At 40.6% G+C, this 23,170-nt stretch overlaps 1 protein-coding gene and 1 non-coding gene across 2 annotated transcripts in view; one reads left to right on the top strand and one right to left on the bottom strand.

The window, feature by feature from the left end:
• The window catches only part of DNAAF6 (dynein axonemal assembly factor 6), an 85,789-nt gene that overhangs the window by 15,451 nt on the left and 47,168 nt on the right, over positions 1-23,170 (top strand). Inside the window, exons 2-3 of the mRNA XM_020967223.2 lie at positions 10,774-10,882; positions 18,045-18,117. Coding sequence (XP_020822882.1) covers positions 10,787-10,882; positions 18,045-18,117 — 169 coding nt within the window. The 5' untranslated portion in view covers positions 10,774-10,786. The remainder of the gene's footprint in view (positions 1-10,773; positions 10,883-18,044; positions 18,118-23,170) is intronic.
• On the bottom strand, positions 5,380-5,483 carry LOC144455084 (U6 spliceosomal RNA). The gene has a single exon (XR_013483747.1). It is a non-coding gene; the product is annotated as a U6 spliceosomal RNA (small nuclear RNA).

Raw genomic sequence — 23,170 nt, forward strand, 5'->3', positions numbered from 1 at the left:
TCTTTTGGAGTTGTCTTACATTCTTGCATTGCTGTGAAGACCCAAGTCTATCAAAGTCAGTCATCCCACAATGTGGTTGTTACTGTGTTCAATGATCTTCTGGTTCTGTTCATTTTACTCAGCATCAGTTCATATAAGTCATTCCAGGTTTTTCTGAAGGCCTCCAGCTCATCATTTCTTTTTTTTTTTTTATTTTAAAAAATTTTTATTAATTTATTTTGATTTATCAACAATCACTTCCATATGCTTTTGAGTTGAAAATTTTTCTCCCCCTTCCTCCCCCCACCCCAAGACGGCACACAATCTGATATAGGCTTTACATTTACATACCCATTAAACATATTTTCACATTAGTGAAGTTGTAAGTAAAAATTAAAACCAGTAGGAAGAACCATCAGAAACATGAAACAAAACTCAACAGAAGGTAAAAATAAGTGATAGCAATTCGACTTCCATAGTTCTTTCTTTGGATGTGGACAGCATTTTCCATCCCGAGGCCTCTGGAGATGTCTTAGATCCTAGTAGTGCTGAGAAGGGTTCAGTTTAACAATTTTAGTCATTGCATAATGTGGCTGTTATTGTGTACAAAGTCCTCTTGGTTCTGCTCACTTCATTCAGCATCAGACCATATAAGTCTTTCCAGGTTTTTCTGAAGGCAGTCTGTTCATCATTTCTTATAGCACAATAGTATTCCATTACATTCATATACCACAACTTGCTCAGCCATTCCCCAGTTGATGGGCATCCTCTCAATTTCCAATTCTTTGCCACCACAAAAAGAGCTGCTATGAATATTTTTGTACATGTGGGTCCTTTTCCCATTTGTTTGATCTCTTTGGGATATAGCCCTAGAAGTGCTATTGCTGGATCAAAGGGTATGCACATTTTTGTAGCCCTTTGGGCATAGTTCCAAATTGCTCTCCAAAATGGTTGGATCATTTCACAACTCCACCAACAATGTTAGTGTTCCAATTTTCCCACATCTCCAACATTTATCATTTTCCTGTTTTGTCATGTTGGCCAATCTGATAGGTGTGATGTGGTACCTCAGAGTTGTTTTGATTTGCATTTCTCTAATCAATAATATTTAGAGCATTTTTTCATATGACTATAGATGGCTTTAATTTCTTCATCTGAGAACTGTCTGTTCATATCCTTTGACCATTTATCAATTGGGGAATGGCTTGTGTTCTTCTAAATTTGTCTTAATTCTCTATATATTTTAGAAATGAGGCCTTTATCAGAGAGACTGGTTGTAAAAATTCTTTCCCAATTTTCTACCTTCCTTCTAATCTTAGTTGCATTGGCTTTGTTTGTGCAAAAACTTTTCAATTTAATGTAATCAAAATTATCCATTTTGCTTTTCATAATGTTCTCTATCTCCTGTTTGGTCATGAATTCTTCTGTTCTCCATAGATCTGATAGGTAAACTATTCCTTGTTCTCCCAGTTTACTTATGGTATCAGCCTTTATATCTAAGTCATGAACCCATTTTGACTTTATTTTGGTATATGGTGTGAGATTTTGATCTATGCCTAGTTTCTGCCATACTCTTTTCCAGTTTTCCCAGCAGTTTTTTTCAAAGAGTGGTTTCTTATCCCAGAAGCTGGGGTCTTTGGGTTTATCAAATAATAGATTACTATAGTCATTGACTACTGTGTCTTGCATATTTAACCTATTCCACTGATCCACCTCCCTATTTCATAGCCAGTACCAAGCAGTTTTGATGATTGCTGCTTCATAATACAATTTAAGATCTGGAATCGCTAGGCCACCTTCCCCTGCATTTCTTTTCATTAGTTCCTTTGATATGGTGGACCTTTTGTTTTTCCAAATGAATCTTATTATCATTTTTTCTAACTCTATAAAATAATTTCTTGGTGGCTTGATTGGTATGGCACTGAATAAGTAAATTAGCTTAGGTAGGATTGTCATTTTTATTGTATTAGCTCGGCCTACCCATGAGCAACTGATGTTTTTCCAATTATTTAGAACTGATTTTATTTGTGTGAAGAGTGTTTTGTAATTGTGTTCATAGAGTTCCTGGGTTTGTTTCAGGAGGTAGACTCCTAAATATTTTATAATGTCTACAGTAAGTTTAAATGGGATTTCTCTTTCTATCTCTTGCTGTTGGGCTTTGTTGGTAATATATAGAAATGCTGATGATTTATGTGGGTTTATTTTATAGCCTGCAACTTTGCTAAAGTTGTTTATTATTTCAAGTAGTTTTTTACTTGATTCTCTAGGATTCTCTAAGTGTATCATCACGTTATCTGCAAAGAGTGATAACTTTGTTTCTTCTTTGCGTGTTCTAATGCCTTCAATTTCTTTTTCTTCTCTTATTGCTAAAGCTAATGTTTCCAGTACAATATTGAATAACAGTGGTGATAATGGACATCCTTGTTTCACCCCCGATCTTATTGGAAATGCTTCTAACCTGTCCCTATTACATATAACCAGCTGATCATTTCTTATAGCACAATAGTATTCCATTACATTCATGTACTACAACTTGTTCAGCCATTCCTCAATTGATGGGCATCCTCTCAATTTCTAATTCTTTGCCACCACAAAAAGAGCTGCTATAAATATTTTTGTACATGTGGGTCCTTTTCCCATTTTTATGATCTCTTTGGAATACAGACTTAGAAATGGTATTGCTGGGTCAAAGGGTATGCACAATTTTATAGCCCTTTGGGCATAGTTCCAAATTGCTCTCCAGAATGGTTGGATCATTTCACAACTCCACCAACAATGCATTAGTGTTCCAATTTTCCCACGTCTTCTCCAACATTTACCATTGTCCTGTTTTGTCGTGTTAGCCAATCTGATAGGTGTGATGTGGTATCTCAGAATCATTTTGATTTGCATTTCTCTAATCAATAGTGATTTAGAACATTTTTTGTGACTGTAGACAGCTTTAATTTCTTGCTCTGAAAACTGCCTGTTCATATCCTTTGGCCATTTATCAATTGGGGAGTGACTTGTATTCTTATAAATTAGACTCAATTCTTTCTATATATATTTTAGAAATGAGGCCTTCATCAGAGACACTGGTTGTAAATGGGCAGTTTTCTTTTAATATTTCTTGAAATCTAGGCTCTTGTTTTGGTCAGTCACTCAAGTACTTGATGATTCTTCAGTTTTTTTCTCTTTGACCTATTTCCCAGGTCAGTTGCTTTTGGTATGAGTTGCCTTATGTTTTCTTCTATGTTTTTAGTCTTTTGATTTTTTAAAAAATATCTCTTGTTTTCTCATGGAGCCATTGTCTTCTATTTTGTCCATTCTAACTTTCAGGGAGTTTGTTGGTTGGTCAAGGTTTTGTGCCTCTTGTGCCAAGCTATTCATTCTTTTGCCAATTCTTTCTTCCATAGCTCTCATTTATTTTCTAACTTTTTCTTCTAGCACTCTCATTTCATTGATGATGACATTTTTCACTCTTTTTAAAATTCTTGGTTCATGTCTTCCAGGAATTCTATTGAAGTTGTGTCCAAACTGTTTTAATTTGAGATTTTGCTTGTTAATATTTTGGAGTAATTTTCTTCTTCTAGATTTGTATCTTGAGTGTTCCTGTCACTATTTATGGCTTTTATGGTGAGATTCCTTTTTTTGTTTGCTTGTTTGTCCAACCTACTTCCTAACTTCAGACTTGATGTTAGGACTGGGCTCTATGTATTTCTGTAGTGAAGTGTGGTCTGGTCCTGTTGCTGCTTTCTTGGGGGTATTGAGTGTTATGTTGTTTTGTGATCTCAGGGGCAGCTCAGGCTTGGGACCTATGAGCTTTCAATGCTCGCAAAGTGGTCTTATCCAGGGCAAAGTCTGATTGCTGCACTCTTGGTCTGAACTCTGAAAGTTTCCAAGCAGGATTTGGGTCTGAGCAACGATAGTCTGCTTTTGGAATCTGCCACTATTAGCCAGCTGAGAAGCTCTGCTGGTTCAGAGGCTCAGAATTGCAGGCTCATCTTTGGTCTGGGATATGGCCTTAACTGGTAAACTAGCTGTGAGTGGCCAAAAAGCATGTCTCTGATTCTGGTGAACTTTGGTTCTAGATGTTACCAGCTTGTCAGTTGATGGCTAACCTCTTCTCAGCTAAACTCCTTGAAAAAAACTTTGTATACTTACTACTTCCGCTTCCTTTCTTTTCACTCACTTCTAAATCCTTTGGGCTTTGGATCTTATCATTCAACTAAAACTGCGCTCTCTAAAGTTACCAGTGACCTCTTAATTGCCAGATTTAGTGGCATTTTTTCAATCCTTATCTTTCTTGACTTCTCTAAAACCTTGGACACTGTTGATCATCTTCTCTTCCTGGATATTCTCTCCTCTCTAAGTTTTCATGATAATGATCTCTCCTGGTTCTCTTCCTATTTATCTGACCACTCCTCAGTCTCCTTTGCTGGATCCTCTTCCAGGTCACACTCGTAAACCCCAAGGCTCTCTCCTGGGTCCTCTTCCTTTCTCCCTCTGTACAATTTCTCATGGTCATCTCATCAGCTTTCATGGATTCATCTATATGCTTGACAAAAGAATTTTAAATGTAGTCTCAACTGGACCAATCTCTAACCTGTGAGTGGATGGAGCCAAACAAAGCAGGCCAGAAGCAGGTGAGTCAGGAATCAAATAATGGTTAAATTAATTTCAAAGTGAAGAAATCAGGTTTGCAAACCGAAGTCTTCCTGAGGAGGGCTTATGGCTTATGGCAGGGGTAGGGCTTTTATATGTGAAAAAACACGAAAGGCAGGACCATAACACAGTCATTCTTAGGTCTTGAGTAAACAGTTTCCATGGTTAGCATTTCTTGGGACAGTTCAGGTGTTGTTGCGTCCTATATGAACAGTCCCCACATTAATGAAATTGTTAAGCCTTGTGATCATTCAGTTGGGTACAGAACCAGAATTAGCATGATGGGAGCAGGATGTTAGTATGGCAGGAACAGGAGTACAGCATGTGGTTCAGTTCACTTAGTGGTTATACAAACACAGGAATTGTTAGTGTCAGGAAAGGTAATTGATATCTATTAATATGAAAATCACAAATCCCTCAGTGGACACTTGGTGCTGGTCAAAGTAATACATTTTGCCAGAGGGTGAGATCATCCACTGGGTGACCACAAAGGATTGATGTTATGCCAAGCTCAGGGCATTAGCTCTGTAAAAACAGGATATCTCCTAAAATCTTGACAATGCAGAGGATTCCTTCATCTATATATCTAGCCCTGGTTTCTCTTCTGAGCTCCAGCACCCATCATTAACTGCCTCTTGGACATCTTGAATTGGACATCCAATAGACTCAATATGTCCAAAACTGAACTCATTATCTTTCCCTCCAAATCCTGTCTATACTCTTTCAAACTTCCCTATTTCTGTTTGTTTGTTTGTTTTTAATATGGAAGGCTTAACAGATTTGCTTGTCATCCTTTTGTAGAGGTCATGCTCATCTCAGTATTGTTCTAATTTTAGCATAAATGCTAACAAAGTAAGCATTTACCTATTACTATTACATTCACCATCCTCCCAGTTACCCAGGCTTGAAACCTAGGTGTCATGCTCAGTTTCTCATTTTTCTCACACCTCTCCCCTCAGTTTATATGCAATCTGTTGGATATATCCCCTACATTAGAATGTGCGCTCCTTCTGGGCAGGGACCTTGTTTTTGTCTTTCTATCTATCTGCAATGTCTAGCACATAGTGCTTAATAGCGGCTTGTTGACTGACTAGCTAGTGGGTAGCAGGGGCTTTACCCTCGAGCCAGTTGTGTATGTGTATTGGGGAGGTTGGGGGTGTGAACTGGAGGATGTAGGAACATACATTTCTATGCCCAGGTTTGTGATAACTGACAACCAGGCATGAGTCTGTTGAGTTATGCCAAGCTAATGGAATGTCTCTATGTAATGGTCAGTTGCAAGCACATAGAAGGATTCCTACCTTGTACCAGTTTTTTTTTTCCTGGCAATTAGGGTTAAGTGACTTGCCCAGGGTCACACAGCTAGTGAGTGTCACGTGTTTGGTCTGAGGCCAGATTTGAACTCAGGTCCTCCTGACTTCAGGGCTGGTGCTCTATCCACTGTGCCACCTAGCTGTCCCTACCTTGTGCCTTTAAAAGGAGTCTATCACCCTCCAGCCCCAGCGCCTATATGTATTGAAAGCAAGTCTGTTTACAATTTCTTTTATTTCAGTAATAAGATAAGCCAACCTGGGGTTGGGGTAGAGGGAGGCAAGGTTGGAAGACTGGGAAAGAAGACTGAAGAAATTTTAAAAAAATTATTCTGAATTTAACAAACATCAAATAAAATGGGTACTTCTGTGGACACATAAGAGAAAAAGAATTGTACACAAAACTGTAAATCTCTGTTATGTACAGTTTGCTTTTCAAGTATATAATAAATTCAACATGTAACTTTCAAAGCTAAGACTGAAGAAATTAAATCACAAGAGCTAAGAATAGTCTGTTCAATGGAACTCTTTAAATTAGGGAGTTTTAGGAAAATGAGGCTTGTTTGGCTTGGTAGCTGAAAAGATAAAATTATGAATAACTCTAATGGGGAATACGATTAGCTCTGGATGGAAGCATTTTACCCTATAGATTAATGATCACCTTCTTCATTTTAACTCTTAGTAGAATGTCAGCTTCTTGAGGCCTGTCTCAATTTTGTATTCTATTTGTATTCCTAGCACCTAGCACAGTACTTAATACCTAATGCTTTTGGCTTAAATGATCAATCAGTTGTCTTGTTGAAAGGTCTGTATTGTGCAGCTTCTCATTGTTGTCTGGACCCAGTGGCAAGATATAGATCAGGATGACTGGAGATGGCTCAGGATGCCATCGGAGACCTCGGCCTTTTTAAGCTAAGGTCTTTCCCAGGTCTCCGTGTGACTGAGGCAGAGCTCATTCAGTGATTAAGGCTAGGTAAGAAATGAGGTAAAGGATGACCTCTTCCACCTAGTCAAAAAAAAAAAAATCAGTCTGGGAGGGGAAGACCCTCAGGGCTTCTGGCCAAAACCAGAAACAGTTGTTATTTACATTCACTATTTACATTCTCATAATCAGGCCAAGAATGGCTTTTTTCTGGAAGACACTGTTCTCTTTGAGGTGAGAAGCTGTTAGATTCTGCCTAGTAAGACTTCTCACAGAAATTACAAAAGAAATTGAAAAAAAAAACTTCTGAACTTTTAATAGGCAAAGATCATACTTACTGATAGTGAATGGAAAATTTTCACAGAAAAATAATAACTGAACACATGAGCAAAAAAGGGTTAAATACACTATGCTTAATTCAAGTTTTTCTTCTGCTTAGGGAGAGATTCTCCTCAAATAGGGGATGCATTGTGGTTTCATCACATTTATTAATAAATGAATCCATTCCCTCATAGGAGTTCAGTCCATCATAGAACCAGAATTTTTAGTTGGAAGGAATCTCAGCAACTATCTTGTTCAACTTATACACAAAAAGGAATCCCTGATCTAATGTACCTAACATATAGTCATCTAGTCAGTGCTTGAAGACTTCCTAGGAAAGGGAACCAGCACCTCCCAAGGCAGCCCTTTCCACTCTCAGTATGCTCTAATTCTTAGGAAGTTTTTCCTAATATCAGCAAGAAGTCAGCCTCTGCACCCTCCCCCCACTGCTCCTGCTTCTTCCCTCTGGGGCCAAACAGAACAAGCCTAATGCCTCTTCCACATGAGAACCTTTCTAGTACTTATACACAGCTGTCCCTCTTATCCTGTCCCCCTTAGTCTCTCTTCGCCAAGCTGAACATCTCCAATACTGTCACCTGATCCTAGGACTCAAGGCCCATTACTTGGTTGCCTTTTTCAGGACACTCTTCAGCTCATCAATATCCTTCTTAAATGGTGGTGCCCAAAATGGAACACAATACCCCATACTCAATGTAAGAATTAATCTGCTTTAGAAAAAGCATTTGTTAACCTGACTCTGGTTGAAACTATCTGACAAATGGCCATACTGAAGAAGTCTAGGATTTTGGGGTTTGGGGTGCTGCTGGGAACCCCCAAGATTGCGACGCTGGGCCCTGCCTGAATGAATTAAACTCAAATCTTCTTCCAGCCAGAGGAAAAGTTTATTAGTGATAAAACACTTAGGCCAGGTGATGCCCATAAGGACAAGCAGGCATGAGATTCTCAGCATCTGAATGGGGGCCAGGGTGGAATTTTTATACACTGAAGTAACTTTGGGTGGCCAGAGAAGGGGGCTGGGAAACGGGTCTAGGTAAGAATTCTGATTGGGAGGTCTGAGAGATTGAATAGATAATGGAGGGAACTGGAAGTGTTTTATGGGGCCTGTAATGAAGGGAACTGGAAGGCATCTGAGTAAGGTCAAAGGTGGGGCTAAGGCTTTTAAAGGGAGATAAGGAGCTGGGGTCTGTAGACAAATGGGAGCCAGATTCCCTTTGGGGCAAGGGGCAAAGACCTTGGCTTGGGCCCCTGCCTCCATCAATACCATCATTTTCCACCATGATGTCTCAATTATCATATAGACTTATTTCTATAGGCAGAAATCCATGACACCTCAAATCATAAGGTGGGTTGCAGCTATCACATAGGGCACTGGCCAAAAAAAAGTCCACCCAAAAAACCTGTGCTTCAATCCTTGATCAAGTACCTTGAGGACAGCAGGAAAGTATAGGGGCCCTCATAATCAGTAAATTTCCTGAGAAGACAATGGAGGGACTTGTGTGATACATCCCTGGCCCCATGAGGATCAAGCTCTTCTACCTAGCCAGATATCATAATGAAAAGGAAACCCCAAGCCAGGTAGGCCTTTTCAGTTTTTGAAGGTAGCACATTTTCCATATAGGCATCCTTCTTAAACCAATCTATTGGGTTATGAAGAAAGCTTCAACAGTATGGTATAATGGAAAGAGTGTTGAATTTGAAGTGAAACCTGAGTTCAAATTACACATTTTCTATTTACTATCTGTGTGACCCTGAATAAGTCACTTTCCCTTCTGGGGCTCAATTTCTTCATCCATAAAATGAGACAGTTGGATTAGGTGACCACTATGGTCCTTTCTAGTTCTAGAGCTATAATTCTTTGAATCTTGAGGACACATAATGGGCCCTTCTGTCCCCATTGCACTAGTGGCCCACAAGGTTTCTATAGTCAACAGTGGTCTCAGTGTCTGAAATCTCTGTAGGCTTATAAGTGAGAAGTGATTCCGTGGTTCTTGGGCTGTGGTTCTGTCTTGTCCCCAGCAGCCAAGAATTACTTGTGCATTAGAACAGTTGCTAATCTTCCATTTGGCACTGATTGAAAGTGAGCATTTGACAAATGACCCTGTACCCTGATGTCTGAATCATTCAATGGGTATATTCTGACCCAGACTTTCATAATGTCATGGTCCAACAGAGTTACAAGGAAAATGTTATATACACGACTGAGCCCTGCTGGGATGGACCATCAGGAACTAATGCCATATATGAACTAACAGGCCAAAAGCCCCTAAGTACCACCCCCCCGCATTGACCTGATCCTTTAGCCAGCCCTCTAAGTGTCATGAAGCACCATATTCAACAACCCCCTAGAAGTCTGTATTGGACCTTAAAAAAAAGTTATTGATGCCTTCTCTGTTTATATTTTTTCCTATTTTTATGCAATCTAACTTAGCTGTTCTTCCTTTCTTTGTTTTCTTGAATTCTGTTGTTACTCTTACAACGTATCAGAGGTTGTGATGTTGGAGTACAAAGATAGTGGCTCCACTGTTGACTCATCTTGAGTATGACCTGTTGATTCTTTCTCTTCCCTCTGATTTAATCACTTTGCATTTTCCAAAAGGTGGGAGCTAGTCTAAAAAAATATGCCAGTAATGCTTAAATATCAGGCTACATGGAAGTCCCGTGGGAGTAGAAAGACTGTTTTACTCCCTGCCTGTTCCCTTTTTGCTTCCATGGATCAGTTCTATTGCTTTTTCCATTTAGAAGGCTCCTATTTTTTCCAGGAACAGATGGACAGGACAGGACTTCCTAGATTCAAACCCAAATGAGTGAGTTCCAAAGGAGCTACACTGACTCACATAGGAAGGGGTGGTAATGATGCTATGAGTGAGAACTCTGTGATTCCCACATTCTTCTGTGGGTCTCAGCTGCAGAGCACACAAAGCTGAATTCAACAGTAACATTGTCTGTAGGTGATCTTCAAGGTCCCAAGTATACCCCTAAATATTGGGGTATAGTCTGTACTGTATTCTCATTCACCTTTTACCATATTGCCTAGGATTGGTCCCTAGTTGTTTCATGCATATGTTTTGTATTTTCAAGTAGATTGTAAGTTGCTGGAGGATATTTTCTTTTCGTTTGGTGGCAATTGAGGTTAAGTGACTTGCCCAGGGTCACACAGCTACTAAGTGTCTGAAGCCAGGTTTGAATTCAGGTCCTCCTGACTCCAAGGCTGGTGCTCTATCTACCGCAGCGCCACCTAGCTGCACCAGGTATTTTCTTACTATACCCTGTATTACCTAACACAGTTCTATGCATACGGTAGATGTTCAATTAAATGATCCCCGAACTAAGGTAAAAGTGTAGAAGCTGAGGGAAACAAGGCAAAGGCCTGAACCTGCTGCTCAGCCCTTGTCTGAGAGGCACCAAAATGTCTCTAGGAGGAACAAAAGATAGCGAAATAATCCAGGGGGAGAATATTCTTGGGGGGTGGTAACAGGGAGAACAGGTAGTATTTCTTTATCCATTAGCTGGTGAAGAAAGTATTTGGACAAAATTGAAAAAAAAAATGTCTTGGTTGTTGTGTCCCCCTGACCGTAGGAAAGCAAAGGACATGGATTTGGAGAGTATGACTTCAGCTTCTGCTCTGCAGGCTCTCTCCAAGCTGCTCAGCATTCCCGAAGAGGAGGAGGATGGCCTGGAGCAGGTGGTAAGTGTCTGTTGCCAGCAGGCCCGGTCATTGCCTTACTGTGTTGGAGGCCAGCTCAGAAATTGTTGTAGAGCATAGACAGAAGCCTAACCTTTAGAACAGTTCTGGTAAACATTCCAAACAAATTTTCCCAAACACTGTGCAGGAAAGCATGGATGTAACTATGGTGGCAATAGCCACTTCTCTTCTCTCTCTCTCTCTCTCTCTCTCTCTCTCTCTCTCTCTCTCTCTCTCTCTCTCTCTCTCTCTCTCTGTGTCTCTCTCTCTGTCTCTCTGGAGAGAAGGGACAGCTTGAATTGCTTTTCCCATTTTTATTGATATCTTTTGATTTAAAATCACCGTCATTTTCCAATATATCCCTCCCTCCTCTCCCCTTCTCCTCTCAAGAGCCACCCCTTATAACAAAACAATACAAAAGAGGAGGACAATAAGTTCAACAGCACTAACCACCACATCAGACAAGTCTGATAGGTATGCAGTACTCCATACCCACAGTCTCCCACTTCTGCAGAGAGGGGAAGGAGGTGCATTCTTTCTTCTCTTCTCTTCTTAGGGACCAAGCTTGATTGGATTACATAGTATTCAATTTCTTTTGTTGTTGTTCTTTTGTATTTACTGTAGTCACTGTTGCTCCCTATTACCTCAATGACAATATAGAAAGTCCTCTGACATTCAAAGCTCTTCCCAACCTGGTCCCTTCTTCCCTTTCTAGTCTAACCCCTGTCTCCTTCTTCCAGTACTCAGCTCAAATCCTTTTTTCTGCAAGAGGCCTTTCCCAGTCCTCTGAGCTGCTAATTGTCTTATCTGTGAGAGTACTATCCATTTTGTTCCTATCTTTTATGTACAGAGTTGTTTGCATATTGTCTTCCTCATTAGACTGTAAGCTTGATGATAAGGACTATGGGGGGGGGGTTTGCCCTTTTTTGTATCCCCAGCACTTAGCATAGTGCCTGGCACAGAGTAGGTGCTTAATAACTGTTTACTGATTGATTGATTGATTGATTAAGCAAGTGAGCACTTAATGAAAGCTTGTTGAATGACTATATATTGTTTTCCTCATTCTGCTTACTTCACTTTGCATCAATTCACATATCTTTTCATGCTGCTCTGCATTCCTTTTATCATCATCATTTCTTATAGCCCAGTATACTCACACATCACATTTTAACAACCATGTTTCAAAATGTTTATCACTTACAGTTATTGTCAAATAATTCTTGACAACTATTGCTGAGAATGGTATTGTTGAACCCATGGGCTATGTTTACATGAAATAACACTTTCATTTATACTGTATTCCTTAGGTCCCAAACTTCCCTCTAACTTACCTGTAAAGTGGATACAGGGGACACCTAGGTGGCGCAATGGATAGAGCACTGGCCCTGGAGTCAGGAGGACCTGAGTTCAAATTCGGCCTCAGACACATGACACTTATTAGCTGTGTGACCCTGGGCAAGTCACTTAACCCCATTGCCTAACTCCCCCCCCCAAAAAAAAAGTGGATACAGGTACAGGGCCAAATGACAGAGTATTTTTAGGCCTAGTTTAAACCTAAAAATGGTTCTCCAGTGTTTTCTTAAATAGAACTGCAAGTTAGGGGTATTTGAGTCAGGGAGGAGATCCCAGATTGCCTACAGCTCTACTGGGGGACCCCTCTGACAGCTTCTTTTTGGCCATCCCAGTGCTCCCAAGATAACAGGAATATTCTCATGCCATCTCCTCAGTTTTGGATAATAGTAAACCCTGCCTAGCAAACTGTCTACATGAGGGCAAATAAATGTTTACCAGAAATCTATGGAATACAACAGAATACATGGATCTGAAAGAAATATATTTTATTGTTGTTGTATTTTTTAATGAATCATTTCATTATGGGAATTGGGAAATCATTTTCCCATGAAATGGTAGAATACCACCATCATGTGCACCAGACCAGTGTATTCCTTCCAAAGCATTCATTTACCAAGTTTGGAAAGACATATAATCTGGATGAGTGGCAAGTTCAATACCATTAAATTGTAGAGATAGTCACTGAGTCCTTCAGTTTCCCCCTCTAGAGTAGATTTGGTAGAGAAGGGTAGACTTTAGATTAGTCATAAAGTGGAAATGGAATTTGCACAGGAGGAGAATATAATTATCTGGGAGCTAGGAAGAAGAGGTCAGGTTCAGAAACCAGAAAGTTTTAGTCAGGAAAAAGTGTAGGAAGAATAAAACAAAGTCAGAAAGCTGGAAATTAATAAGTGCTTAGAATCTATAAAAGCAAGACACAGGAGAAAGAAATAGGAAGGAGCTAGAAGAGAATTAGGTACATGGGCTCCTCTGTGCCTATTTAGTTGAAACAGCAGGAAAATAATTGTCTGGAGACCACCTCCTGAAAATGGTCCAGGGCTGTATCATTAAAGACATCGATGGAAATCAAGTCTGCTGCCCTACAGAGATTGTGAATGAAAGGAAGGGACAATTTGAACTGGAGCAAAGCCAGAGAGGAGGATTTACCCCACTGCGAAATGTTATCACCATGAACATTTAAACACAGGGATAGTTATTTACCTCTAGCTCTGTTCTAGGGGAAAAAAAACCCAACAAGAACTCGGGAGAACACAAAGAGAGGCTATACATTACTCTCCCCCACATATTCTGTGATCCAGCCATGCTGGCCTCCTTGCTGTTTCTCTTGGGCGTCAGTCCATCTCCCATGCCTGTGCCTTTGCACGGGCTGTTCACCTTGCCTGGAGTGCTCTCCCTTTTTCCATCTGCTTCTTAGAAGGAGTTCTTGGTTTCCTTCAAGACTCAGCTCGAATCTCATCTTCTGCAGGAGACCTTTCCTGATCCTCCTAGTTGCTAGCCCCTTCCTCTCTGAGGTTACTTTCCCTTTACTCTTTATATGTCTTGTCATATATCATATATGTTTGTCATAGTTGTTTGTATGTTGTCTCTCCCATCAGACTGAACTTGAGGGCAGGGACTGCCTTTTGCCTTATTTTATATTCCTAGCACTTAGCACAGGGCCTGGCACATAGTAGGCCCTTAATAAATGTTTGTTGAATGAGATGATTGATCTCAATGAAAAACATAGCTGATAGTGGGAAATTATTGTCATAATGTAATGATTCTGTATGTCTCAGTTATAAGCAAGCTGGAGATAAGCAGTCATTCAGATATTGTAGCACTGATGCATTGGAGAGGATGATGTTTGAAAAAATGGATATAAAAGCACTTTATAAATTTTGAAATGCTATACAAATATATGGAATTAATGTTATTAATAAGCAATAAAATTAATAAGCAATAGAAAAGCTGCTGTCTTTTCTTTAGCATATGTTCATTTGGGAGCTGAAGAAATATCACCAGAATGTGTTTTTTTTTTAAAACCTACTCTTTGTCACAGCAAGAGACTTCTTCCCTGTGCATTGGTTTGTTTGTGCCAACCTCACTGAGAACTGTTAAGAACTCCTAAGATTAGAAAGAAATTACTTACTTTGTTTTTTTTAACTCATAAGGGACCTGAAAGTCTCTAGGGACTGGGATAGGACCTATGATCTCATTGGCATGAGGACTTCTGGTGAGAGAACTCCCTTTAACAATGCAAATGGGTAACTTCTCTACAATGTATAGCCTTAGACTATGAGAGCTGCCCAGAACACTGAGACATTAAGTGACTTGTCCAAGGTCACCCAGCTAGCCACTAGGTGTCAGGGACAGGACTTCAAGTTTCTTTGAGATAATTTCAACAACACATCAAAGATTTTATACCAAGAATAGTCCAAGTCTCTTCCATTTCACAAAGCGGTAGGGATAACAAGGACAAATTGCTTAAATTATTGGCTGTGGTTCTTTGGTACAGGCTCAAATAATAGACAGCAATTACCAGAAGCTTCTGAATGCTGTTATTACCCAGTTCGATATTTTCATTTGAGAAATAGGTTTTTAATAATTTGTCTTCGTTAAATTAGTAAGCTGAAACTTTCCTCTCTGTTCCAATAGACTGATCCAATCAGTAAAGCCCATGGAGAGCATATTAATTTTATCAAGAACTTTCAAGGCTTTATTTCTGCTGATTTTAATGTTCTGTAGAAGGAGGCATTAAAAAGACTTTCTACTGGCTACTAGTATTTCAACCATTGCTAATTTATCAAAAGGCCTGAAAGTTACCGATAAAAAGACCAGCATGTATTACAGAATTGGGATTATCACATAAAAATGTATATAAGATATATGCCCCAAGGGGGTCAGTGATAAAAAGAAAGTCCTGCAGGCATCAAAATATTCATAGCAGCCCTTTTTGTGGTAGGAAAGAAGTGAAAACAAAGTAGATGCCCGTTGATTGGGGAATGGCTGAACAAGCTGTGGGCCACAGATGTAATGGACTATGACAATGAATATTATGAATACAGAGAAGCATGGGAAGACTGATGCAGAGTGAAGTAAGCAGAGCCAGGAAGACAAAATACACAATGACTGCAACAATGTAAATGGAAAGAACAACTACCCCAAAACAATAAAAAAAAAAAGAATATTGCTAAATTACAAAGAGCAAGCTAAGATTCAAAGAAGAGATAGGAGAAGACACCTCCCCCATTCCTTTGCAAAGGTAGGGGTTCCATGGTTACGGAATATGGTAGATAATGTCAGATTTTTATGATATATTGATCAGTTTTACTAAACATTTTTCTTCTTCTTGGTTTTTCTTCTTAAAAAATTGTTTACTATGAGAGGTGGCTCTCTGGGACAGGAATCTAGGTGATGTAAAAGATATATTAAAATTGGATTTTAAAAATGAATGTAGGGGCAGCTAGGTGGCACAGTGGATAGAGCACTGGCTTTGGAGTCAGGAGTTCCTGAGTTCAAATCTGGCCTCAGACACTTGGCACTTACTAGCTGTGTGACCCTGGGCAAGTCACTTAACCCCGATTGCCAACCCCCCCCCCAAAAAAAGAATGTTTGCCTCAGTACTTTTTCAGGTATCGTATTGAAGTTACTGTTGTTTAAATCCACAGGTTTGTTTTCCAGACAGGTATGCCTTCTGGGAAAATAAGTAAAAATAAGTAAAAGACTGTTATCTAGTGACTCCAGTAGGTAAATAGCTCTATAGCAGAGATGTCAGACATTCTCATTGCAAACGACAAAGCATCCCAGTGCCTTGGGAACTGGATCAAAATGTCATTGGGAAATATTTAAGAAAATAAATAAATATTTAACAAAATAAATAAAAATACAGTAGAACACAGATAATATTACTTTGTGGGGGTTTTTTGGGCTAGGCAGTAGAGTTAAGTGACTTGTCCAGGGTCACACAGCTAGTAAGTGTTTTGTGTCTGAGGCCAGATTTGAACTCAGGTCCTCCTGAATCCAGGGCCAGTGTTCTATCCACTGCACCACCTAGCTGCTCCCAGTTTGTGGTTTTCTAAGTCAGTATGTAGCCCGAAGCAATATATGGTTTGGTGGCCCTGTTTCTATTTGAGTTTGACTCAGCTGTTTTTGTTTTTGTGTCCCTAGCACCCAGCACAATGCTTGACAAACATAGTGAGTGTTTAATAAATACTTGAATGAATCTAGACTAGTTCAGTTGTTTCTAGTGTGGAGGACACCTGGAATATCAACTCAGTTCTTGGACTACCTGTGGAACGTTGGTCCAATCAATCAATTGACAAGCATTTATTAAGCACTCACTATGTGTCAGGTACTGCACTAAATGCTGAGGATATGAAGGCAAAAATAGGCCCTGCCCTCCAGGACTCATGTTCTAATGGGGGAGACAACATGCAAACAAATATGCACATTCAAGATACATACAGTGTAAACCCAAGATCATCCCAGAGGGGAGGCAGCAGCAGTTTGGGTGAAGGCTGGAACCCTGTGGGAAAGTCTCTTGACGAAAGTGAGATTTTAATTGAGTCTTGAAAAAAGCCAATAGGCAGAAGTGAGGAGGGACAACATTCCCATCATGGAGTACATCCAGTGTAAAGGCTTGGAATTGGGAGATGGAGGGTCCTGTTTGGTTCTTCAATCAGGAATCCAACAGGACCCGCAGGGGGTCTGGTGTCAACAGATCACAGAATACATAGCAGAGAATAAAGCATAAGAAGACTGGAAAGGTAGGAGGGGGTCAAGGTGTGAAGGGCTTTCAATGCAAGAGGGGTTTCCTAGGGGTAATAGGGAGTTTTTTGACTGACATGGTCAGACCTGCACTTTAGGAAGATCACTTTGGTAGCTGTGTGGGCTCGGAGTAGAGAGAGAATCGAGGCAGGCAGACCCGTCAGCACTATTTCAGTTGTCCAAGTTTGAGGTGATGAAAGACTGCACTGGGCCAGAAGTGTTGTGAATAGAGAGAAGGGGATGTATCTGAGAGATATTGTGAAGGTAGAAATGACAAATTCCATGACAACAATGAGAACCTTAAATAGTCCTTATTTTTCTTGACCCCCTTCCAGTTCTTAATACTATCACCCCATCTACCCCTTTAAAAATTTCCTTTTTTATTATAAACATTTCAATCCATAAAGAATAAAAAAAAGGACTGCCTATGAAACCGAACTTGGTCTTCAAAAAACAACAACACACGTGTATGATATGACAATTGTTGGAAGCACTGTGAGGGAACAGGCACATTAATGTACAATTGGCCTGGCTGAGAGTTAGACCAGCCATTCTGGGAAAACAACTCAAAACCTTGCCCCAAGAAGCACTAAACACTGCATCCCTTTTGACCCAGCTAGAGATCCGATGTCCAGAGCCAATCATCTCTGTGTTAAAGGTCTGCAAGGACATAGAAGCCAGATACTGCAAAGAAAAGAATAATTTGTCACTTTTCCTCTTGGGAGAATAGGAGCAATTTACTGTGGTGGAGAGAATATCAGACCAGGAGTCAGAGGCCCATAGGTTTAAGTCTGTCATGTGCCAATTTGGTCCTTCCTTTTTGAGCCTCAGTTTCCCTACCCTGTAAATGGTATAAAAAAAAATCACAAAGGATTTTCGTGAGGGTTTAATTAGATAATAGATACGAAAGTGCTTTGTAAACGTAAAATCATTGTGCCAAGGTAAGATATTATTGTATCAGGGATGAGTAATAAATTAGATCTAGAGTTAAAAATCATCAAATTTGAATCATTAATAACCAGATGAGCTGTGTAAATTGTACTTACACAATTGTGGACTCTTTCAGTTAGATCCATCACCTGCTGTTGGAGCCTTGAGCCCTGGGAATATTGGACCAGCAAAGAAAGAAGAATCCAAAGGTATATTGTTCAATAAAACATGAAACATAATCAGTGTTGATAGCTTCCTTAATAGTAGCACTTCAATTCAATTTAGCCCCTATGTGTTCCAGACATTGTGCTAACCAGGAATCCAAAGGCAAGAATGAAACAGCCCCTGCCCTCAGGGAGCTTTCGTCCTACTGGGATAGACACAGATAAGCATAAGCCCTGGTCATTGGAGGCAAGAGGGCTCAAACAAGGGGCAGAATCACAACATTTAGCTGATGGCACTGGAGTGGACTTTTGAAGGAAGATAAGGGTTCTGAAAAGGAGAGATAAATAAAAGCATCCTAGACACAGGGGACAGTTTGTGTGAATACACAGAGGCAGAGGGTAGGGTTGGAGAGCAGCTAGTAGTACAGTTTGGCAGGAACACAGAGTGTGTAAAGAAGAATATGAAATAAGGCTGGGGAGTTATGTTGGAATTAGGTAATTGGGGACCTTGACTACCAGGCTAAGGAACCTATATGTTCTCCTAGAAGCCCTAGGGAGCCACCAAAAGGTTTTGAGCGGAGGAGTAACCCGATCATCAGATCCTTACTTTAGGAAGGTTATTTTCGCAGCTATGTGAAGGACGGATCAGAAAAGGGACAGACTGGGTTCAGGGAGACCAATTAGGAAGCAATTGAAATAGTCCAGGAGAGGGTGGATGAGGGCCTCAAATGGTGGCCATGCAAATGGACAAGTGAGAGATGTTGTGAAGGTAGAACTGGCAAGACTGGAAAACTGATTAGATATGGGAAATAGGAGAGGGGAGAGTCCAGAATGACTCTGAGTTTGAAAACTTGGATGACTGAGAGGATGGAGGTGTCCTCAAGAGAACGAGGAAAATTTCAAGGAAGGGTGGGTAGATTGAGGCGGGGGTTGGGGTAGGAGAGGAAGATGAGTTCTTTTTTTGGACATGGTGAGTTTCAGATGCCAATGAGATATCCAGTAGATTTTTGCCCCCTTGTCCTTCTGCTGCCCGACTCTGAGTCACTCCCTCTATCTGCCTTCTCTGTTCCTTCTACTACTGAATAATAATAATAATAATAATAATAGTAATAGTAATTATAACTAACATCTATATAGTACTTACTGTATACTATATACTAACTAAAGTTTAGAAGAAAGATTCAGATTTTGTATCTAGATTTAGGAATACTTTCTATAGATATTATACTTAAATCCATGGGAACTGCTGAAATCTCCAAGGGAGAAGATATAGAGACATGAGAAGAGGGTTGTGAACTGAGCCTTGGGAGGACACTTTTGCTTAAGGAGCAGCAGATGAATGGAGATCCAGTGAGGGAGCCGACAAGGAGAGGCACCAGGAAAGAGCAGTGCCATGGAAGCCGAGGAGAGTGGCCAACAGGAGAAATTAATCAAAGGTGTGAGAAGTTGCAGAGAAATGAGTGTGAAAAGCAAAAGCCATCAGATTAAACAATTAGGCACCTCAGAGAGAGCCATTTCCATTGAGTTAATGGGGTTAGAAGTCAGTTTGCAGGAGGCTGAAAAGTGAGTGGGTAATGAGGAAGTGAAGGCCCCCAAGTATACACTACTCTTTCCATAAGTTTACCAATGAGGAGCAATAGCTTTAGGGATGGCAGGTACAGCCACGAGACCTGAGTGTGTTTGTAGACAACTGGGGAGGAGCCAGTAGAGATGGCGCTGCCAAACAGGAGGAAGAGAACTCTCTGACCATTGGGACAAACTCTGGTAAGAGACGGGAGAGGATCTGGTCAAGCGCAGAAGTGGATGAAAGGCTCTTCCACAGGGCCTGGAGCAAAGGGGGTGAGATGGGTTATCAGCCATGTAGAAGGGGTTTGAAGGAGTCTAGATGAAGGTAATCACGATAGCTTCCAGTTGTCAGTGAAGTAGAATGGGCAGAGTGGGGCTCAAGAAAAGTAGAAATGTTGTTAGAAAAATCTGAAACAAAAATCTACTACAATGAGTGAGTGAAGGAAAGCCTTTATTACACTTCTCAAGAGAGAAGAGACCACAGTGAACTTTAGTAGCACGTGGGCACGGGTTCAGTGGTAGAATCCACTTTTAAATTGTTATTAAGATCCATACTCCACCCATCAGGGCTACTATTGGTCTGGTTCATCTGAATTACACCCTTCCTGGACAGCCCATTGCACGTTCGTCCATGTCCTTCCTTGTCATGTTAGCTCATGTGTCCCATGATCAAAAATGGCAGCTATCTCCACCCTTGGGGTGTGTCAGTTAATATTTGATAAGCTTATTAAGCAAGCATAGCAGAGAAAAGCCTTTGCCCTGTGGAGGCCCTGTCGTTAAACCCGATGGGTTGCAACTGGTTTAGCCTTCAGGGCTCTTTCTTAAGGAACTAGTTGTTTACAGAAAGTTTGGAGCACTTTCAGATTGGTTGAGGGACTCTCCACAAGATCATGGAATTCCTTATCCTGCTGTGGAAGCCTAACCCCCTAAAACCTTTCTTAAAATTGTGTGGAGCAGCTTCTCAAGTATTTGGGGTAGAGTCTATCTGGGAGGGATCAAAATGTCGCTGTACAGCAGCGGGACCCCAGTGAAGATCAGCTAATGTGTATTTAGAGAGAACCCAGCCTTTCCTCCAGCAGAGTTCTGAAAATAGGTGGCTTGGTGGATAGAGTGCTGGGCCTGGAGTCAAGAAGCCCCGAGTCCAAATTCAGCTTCAGGTTTTTACTAGCTGGGTCATCCTGGGCAAGTCATTTAACTTCTGTTTTCCTCAGTTTCCTTATCTGTAAAACAGGGATAATAATAGCACCTACATCCCAGGGTTATTGTGAGAATCAAATGAGATAATAATTGTAAAACGCTTAGCGCAGTATCTGGCACATACTAAGTACTATATTGATATTAGTTATAATAATTATTGTTGTTGTCATTATTATTATTATTCAGTAGTAGTAGGAACAGAGAAGGCAGATAGTGGGAGTGACTCAGAATTGAGCAGCAAAAGGACAAGGGGGCAAGGGCTTCAAGGGTAGAAGCTCAGGTATAGTTGAACTGGTTAACTCCAGGTAAGTCTGTGAAGGGAAAAAAGGTGAGGCCAAAACAGGGATGATGGTCTCAAGGTCATAGTGAAGATGAGTCTGACAGCGAGGTGGCACAGTGGAGAAAGTGCGGGTCTGGGGTCTGGAAGACTCATCTTCCTGAGTTCAAATCTGGCCTCAGCCCACTTACTAGCCGTGTGACCCTGGAAAAGTCACTTTACCCTGTTTTCCTCAGTTTCTTCATCTGAAAAATGAGAAAGAAATGGCAAACCACTCCAGTATCTTTGCCAAGAAAACTCAAATGGGGTCATGAAGAGTTAGACACAACTGAAAAAAAAATGACTGAAAATGAGTCATTGAGGCCTAAGGAGAGATGGAAGACTGTGATCAGAGAGAGAGAATTTCAGTGTTTGCAATTATGAAAGTGGCAGCAAAGTAATAAAGATATTAATACTGACCAAGGGTCATAGTGGGATGTAGTTGCTAGAGAGCTAGCCTTGGAGTCAGGACGGTTACTGGCCATGTGATCCCTGGGAAAGTCCCTTCACTTCCTGGTACCTCAGGCAACTGACTAAGAGCTTAAGTCAATTAATAGCTGTCAGTCTTCATTTCCTCATTAGGAATTCCCTCACACTAAGGATCACCCAGGCCTGGTCCCAACCATCCATTAGTACTTCCTCAGATTTGTCTAAAATGAGGAGGAGGAAGAGGAACCATAGCAGCTATGATCACCTCTTTGGAGATTGCACTCAGCCCACACAATGGAGGGACACGGCCCTTCGTCATGCGCAGTTGTCATTGGCTCTCTTTCCAATCAGTGGCATACGGAGGCATACACTGGCACATATTGGTACACATTGGCACACATTGGCACACACTGACAGGGACAGGTGTAGTGTGGAGCCAGAAAGCTATGCCTGCTTTAAGATCTACTTGTCTTGTTTATGGATTAGGTAGCTGTTGGCTTCTCTACCCTTTACCTTCCTACCTTCCATGCATTTCAGAGTGCAGGTCTCTACTTTTAAAAGTCATAAGAGAAAGTCCATGGAATTGTGTATATTGAAGTTGTGCTAAACTAAAATATGATGCTTTTTGTGTGTGTTTCTAACACTTTTGTGCAAAGCACCTTATATACCTTTCAAAATAAGGGCCATTCTAACTCCATTGCTCATTATTACTTTCTCTACATTGTGGGCAGGATAAGTAGATGAAGTTCATCCATCACTTTTACTAATTCTTAGACTCTCCAGTAAAAGATTTGGTTGGGAGCTTGAAAATGATGGCCAAGATAAACTCACAGGGTATCTGTAGATTTCAATTATTTATGCTATTTCTCTCCCTCATTAACATGAATAATGAAAATTTGTCACTTTATTTGTCTTAGTCAAGAAAGATCCACTACATAAACTTCTGTAAAATATATTTATGTGGCTCTAATCAGCTCTAAGTTCTGGGCCTTGAATAATAGAGCATGTGGTTTAGATGTATAAAGGCTGTGCTATGTGAAAGCAGATCTTTTCCTAATAACCAGAAAGTCATTCTCATGCCTGGGGAAGGAGATGCTGAGGAGGGTGCCTTGTTTGCACTTGATTCGGAGCCCAGGATGCTGCCCTTTATGCTGAGCTCTGCATTTCTCCTGGGGCCTTGATGCTTGTGCACATTGAGGCCTGGTGTATCTTCTGGTTCTACTGCCAGCCTCGCATCTGTAGGAGGATGGAACTGTGTAACACATGATATAACCCTGCTCACACAAGAATAGACTTTTACAGCTAAATGGAACCTTAGAGATCATCTACCTGCACTGGTCAGGGTTCTCATCGTCATCATCATCACCATCATCGTCATCATCATTAATATTAATACTAGTAATGACTCACTTTTATAGAGCCCTTTAAAATGTGTTAAGCCTTACCTACTTCCCCAAGTATTGGAGGTGGCTTATAGGATAAAACAGTCTGTCGTTGTCATAACGCCCACATCAGATTAATGTACTCAGTCAACAAGCATTTATTAAATGCCTAGTCTGTGCCAGCCACTGTCTGGGGAGATGGGCTTAC

The sequence above is a fragment of the Phascolarctos cinereus genome, unplaced genomic scaffold (assembly GCF_003287225.1).
Source record: "Phascolarctos cinereus isolate Bilbo 61053 unplaced genomic scaffold, phaCin_HiC Scaffold_8;HRSCAF=390, whole genome shotgun sequence".
Classification (NCBI taxonomy): Eukaryota; Metazoa; Chordata; class Mammalia; order Diprotodontia; family Phascolarctidae; genus Phascolarctos; species Phascolarctos cinereus.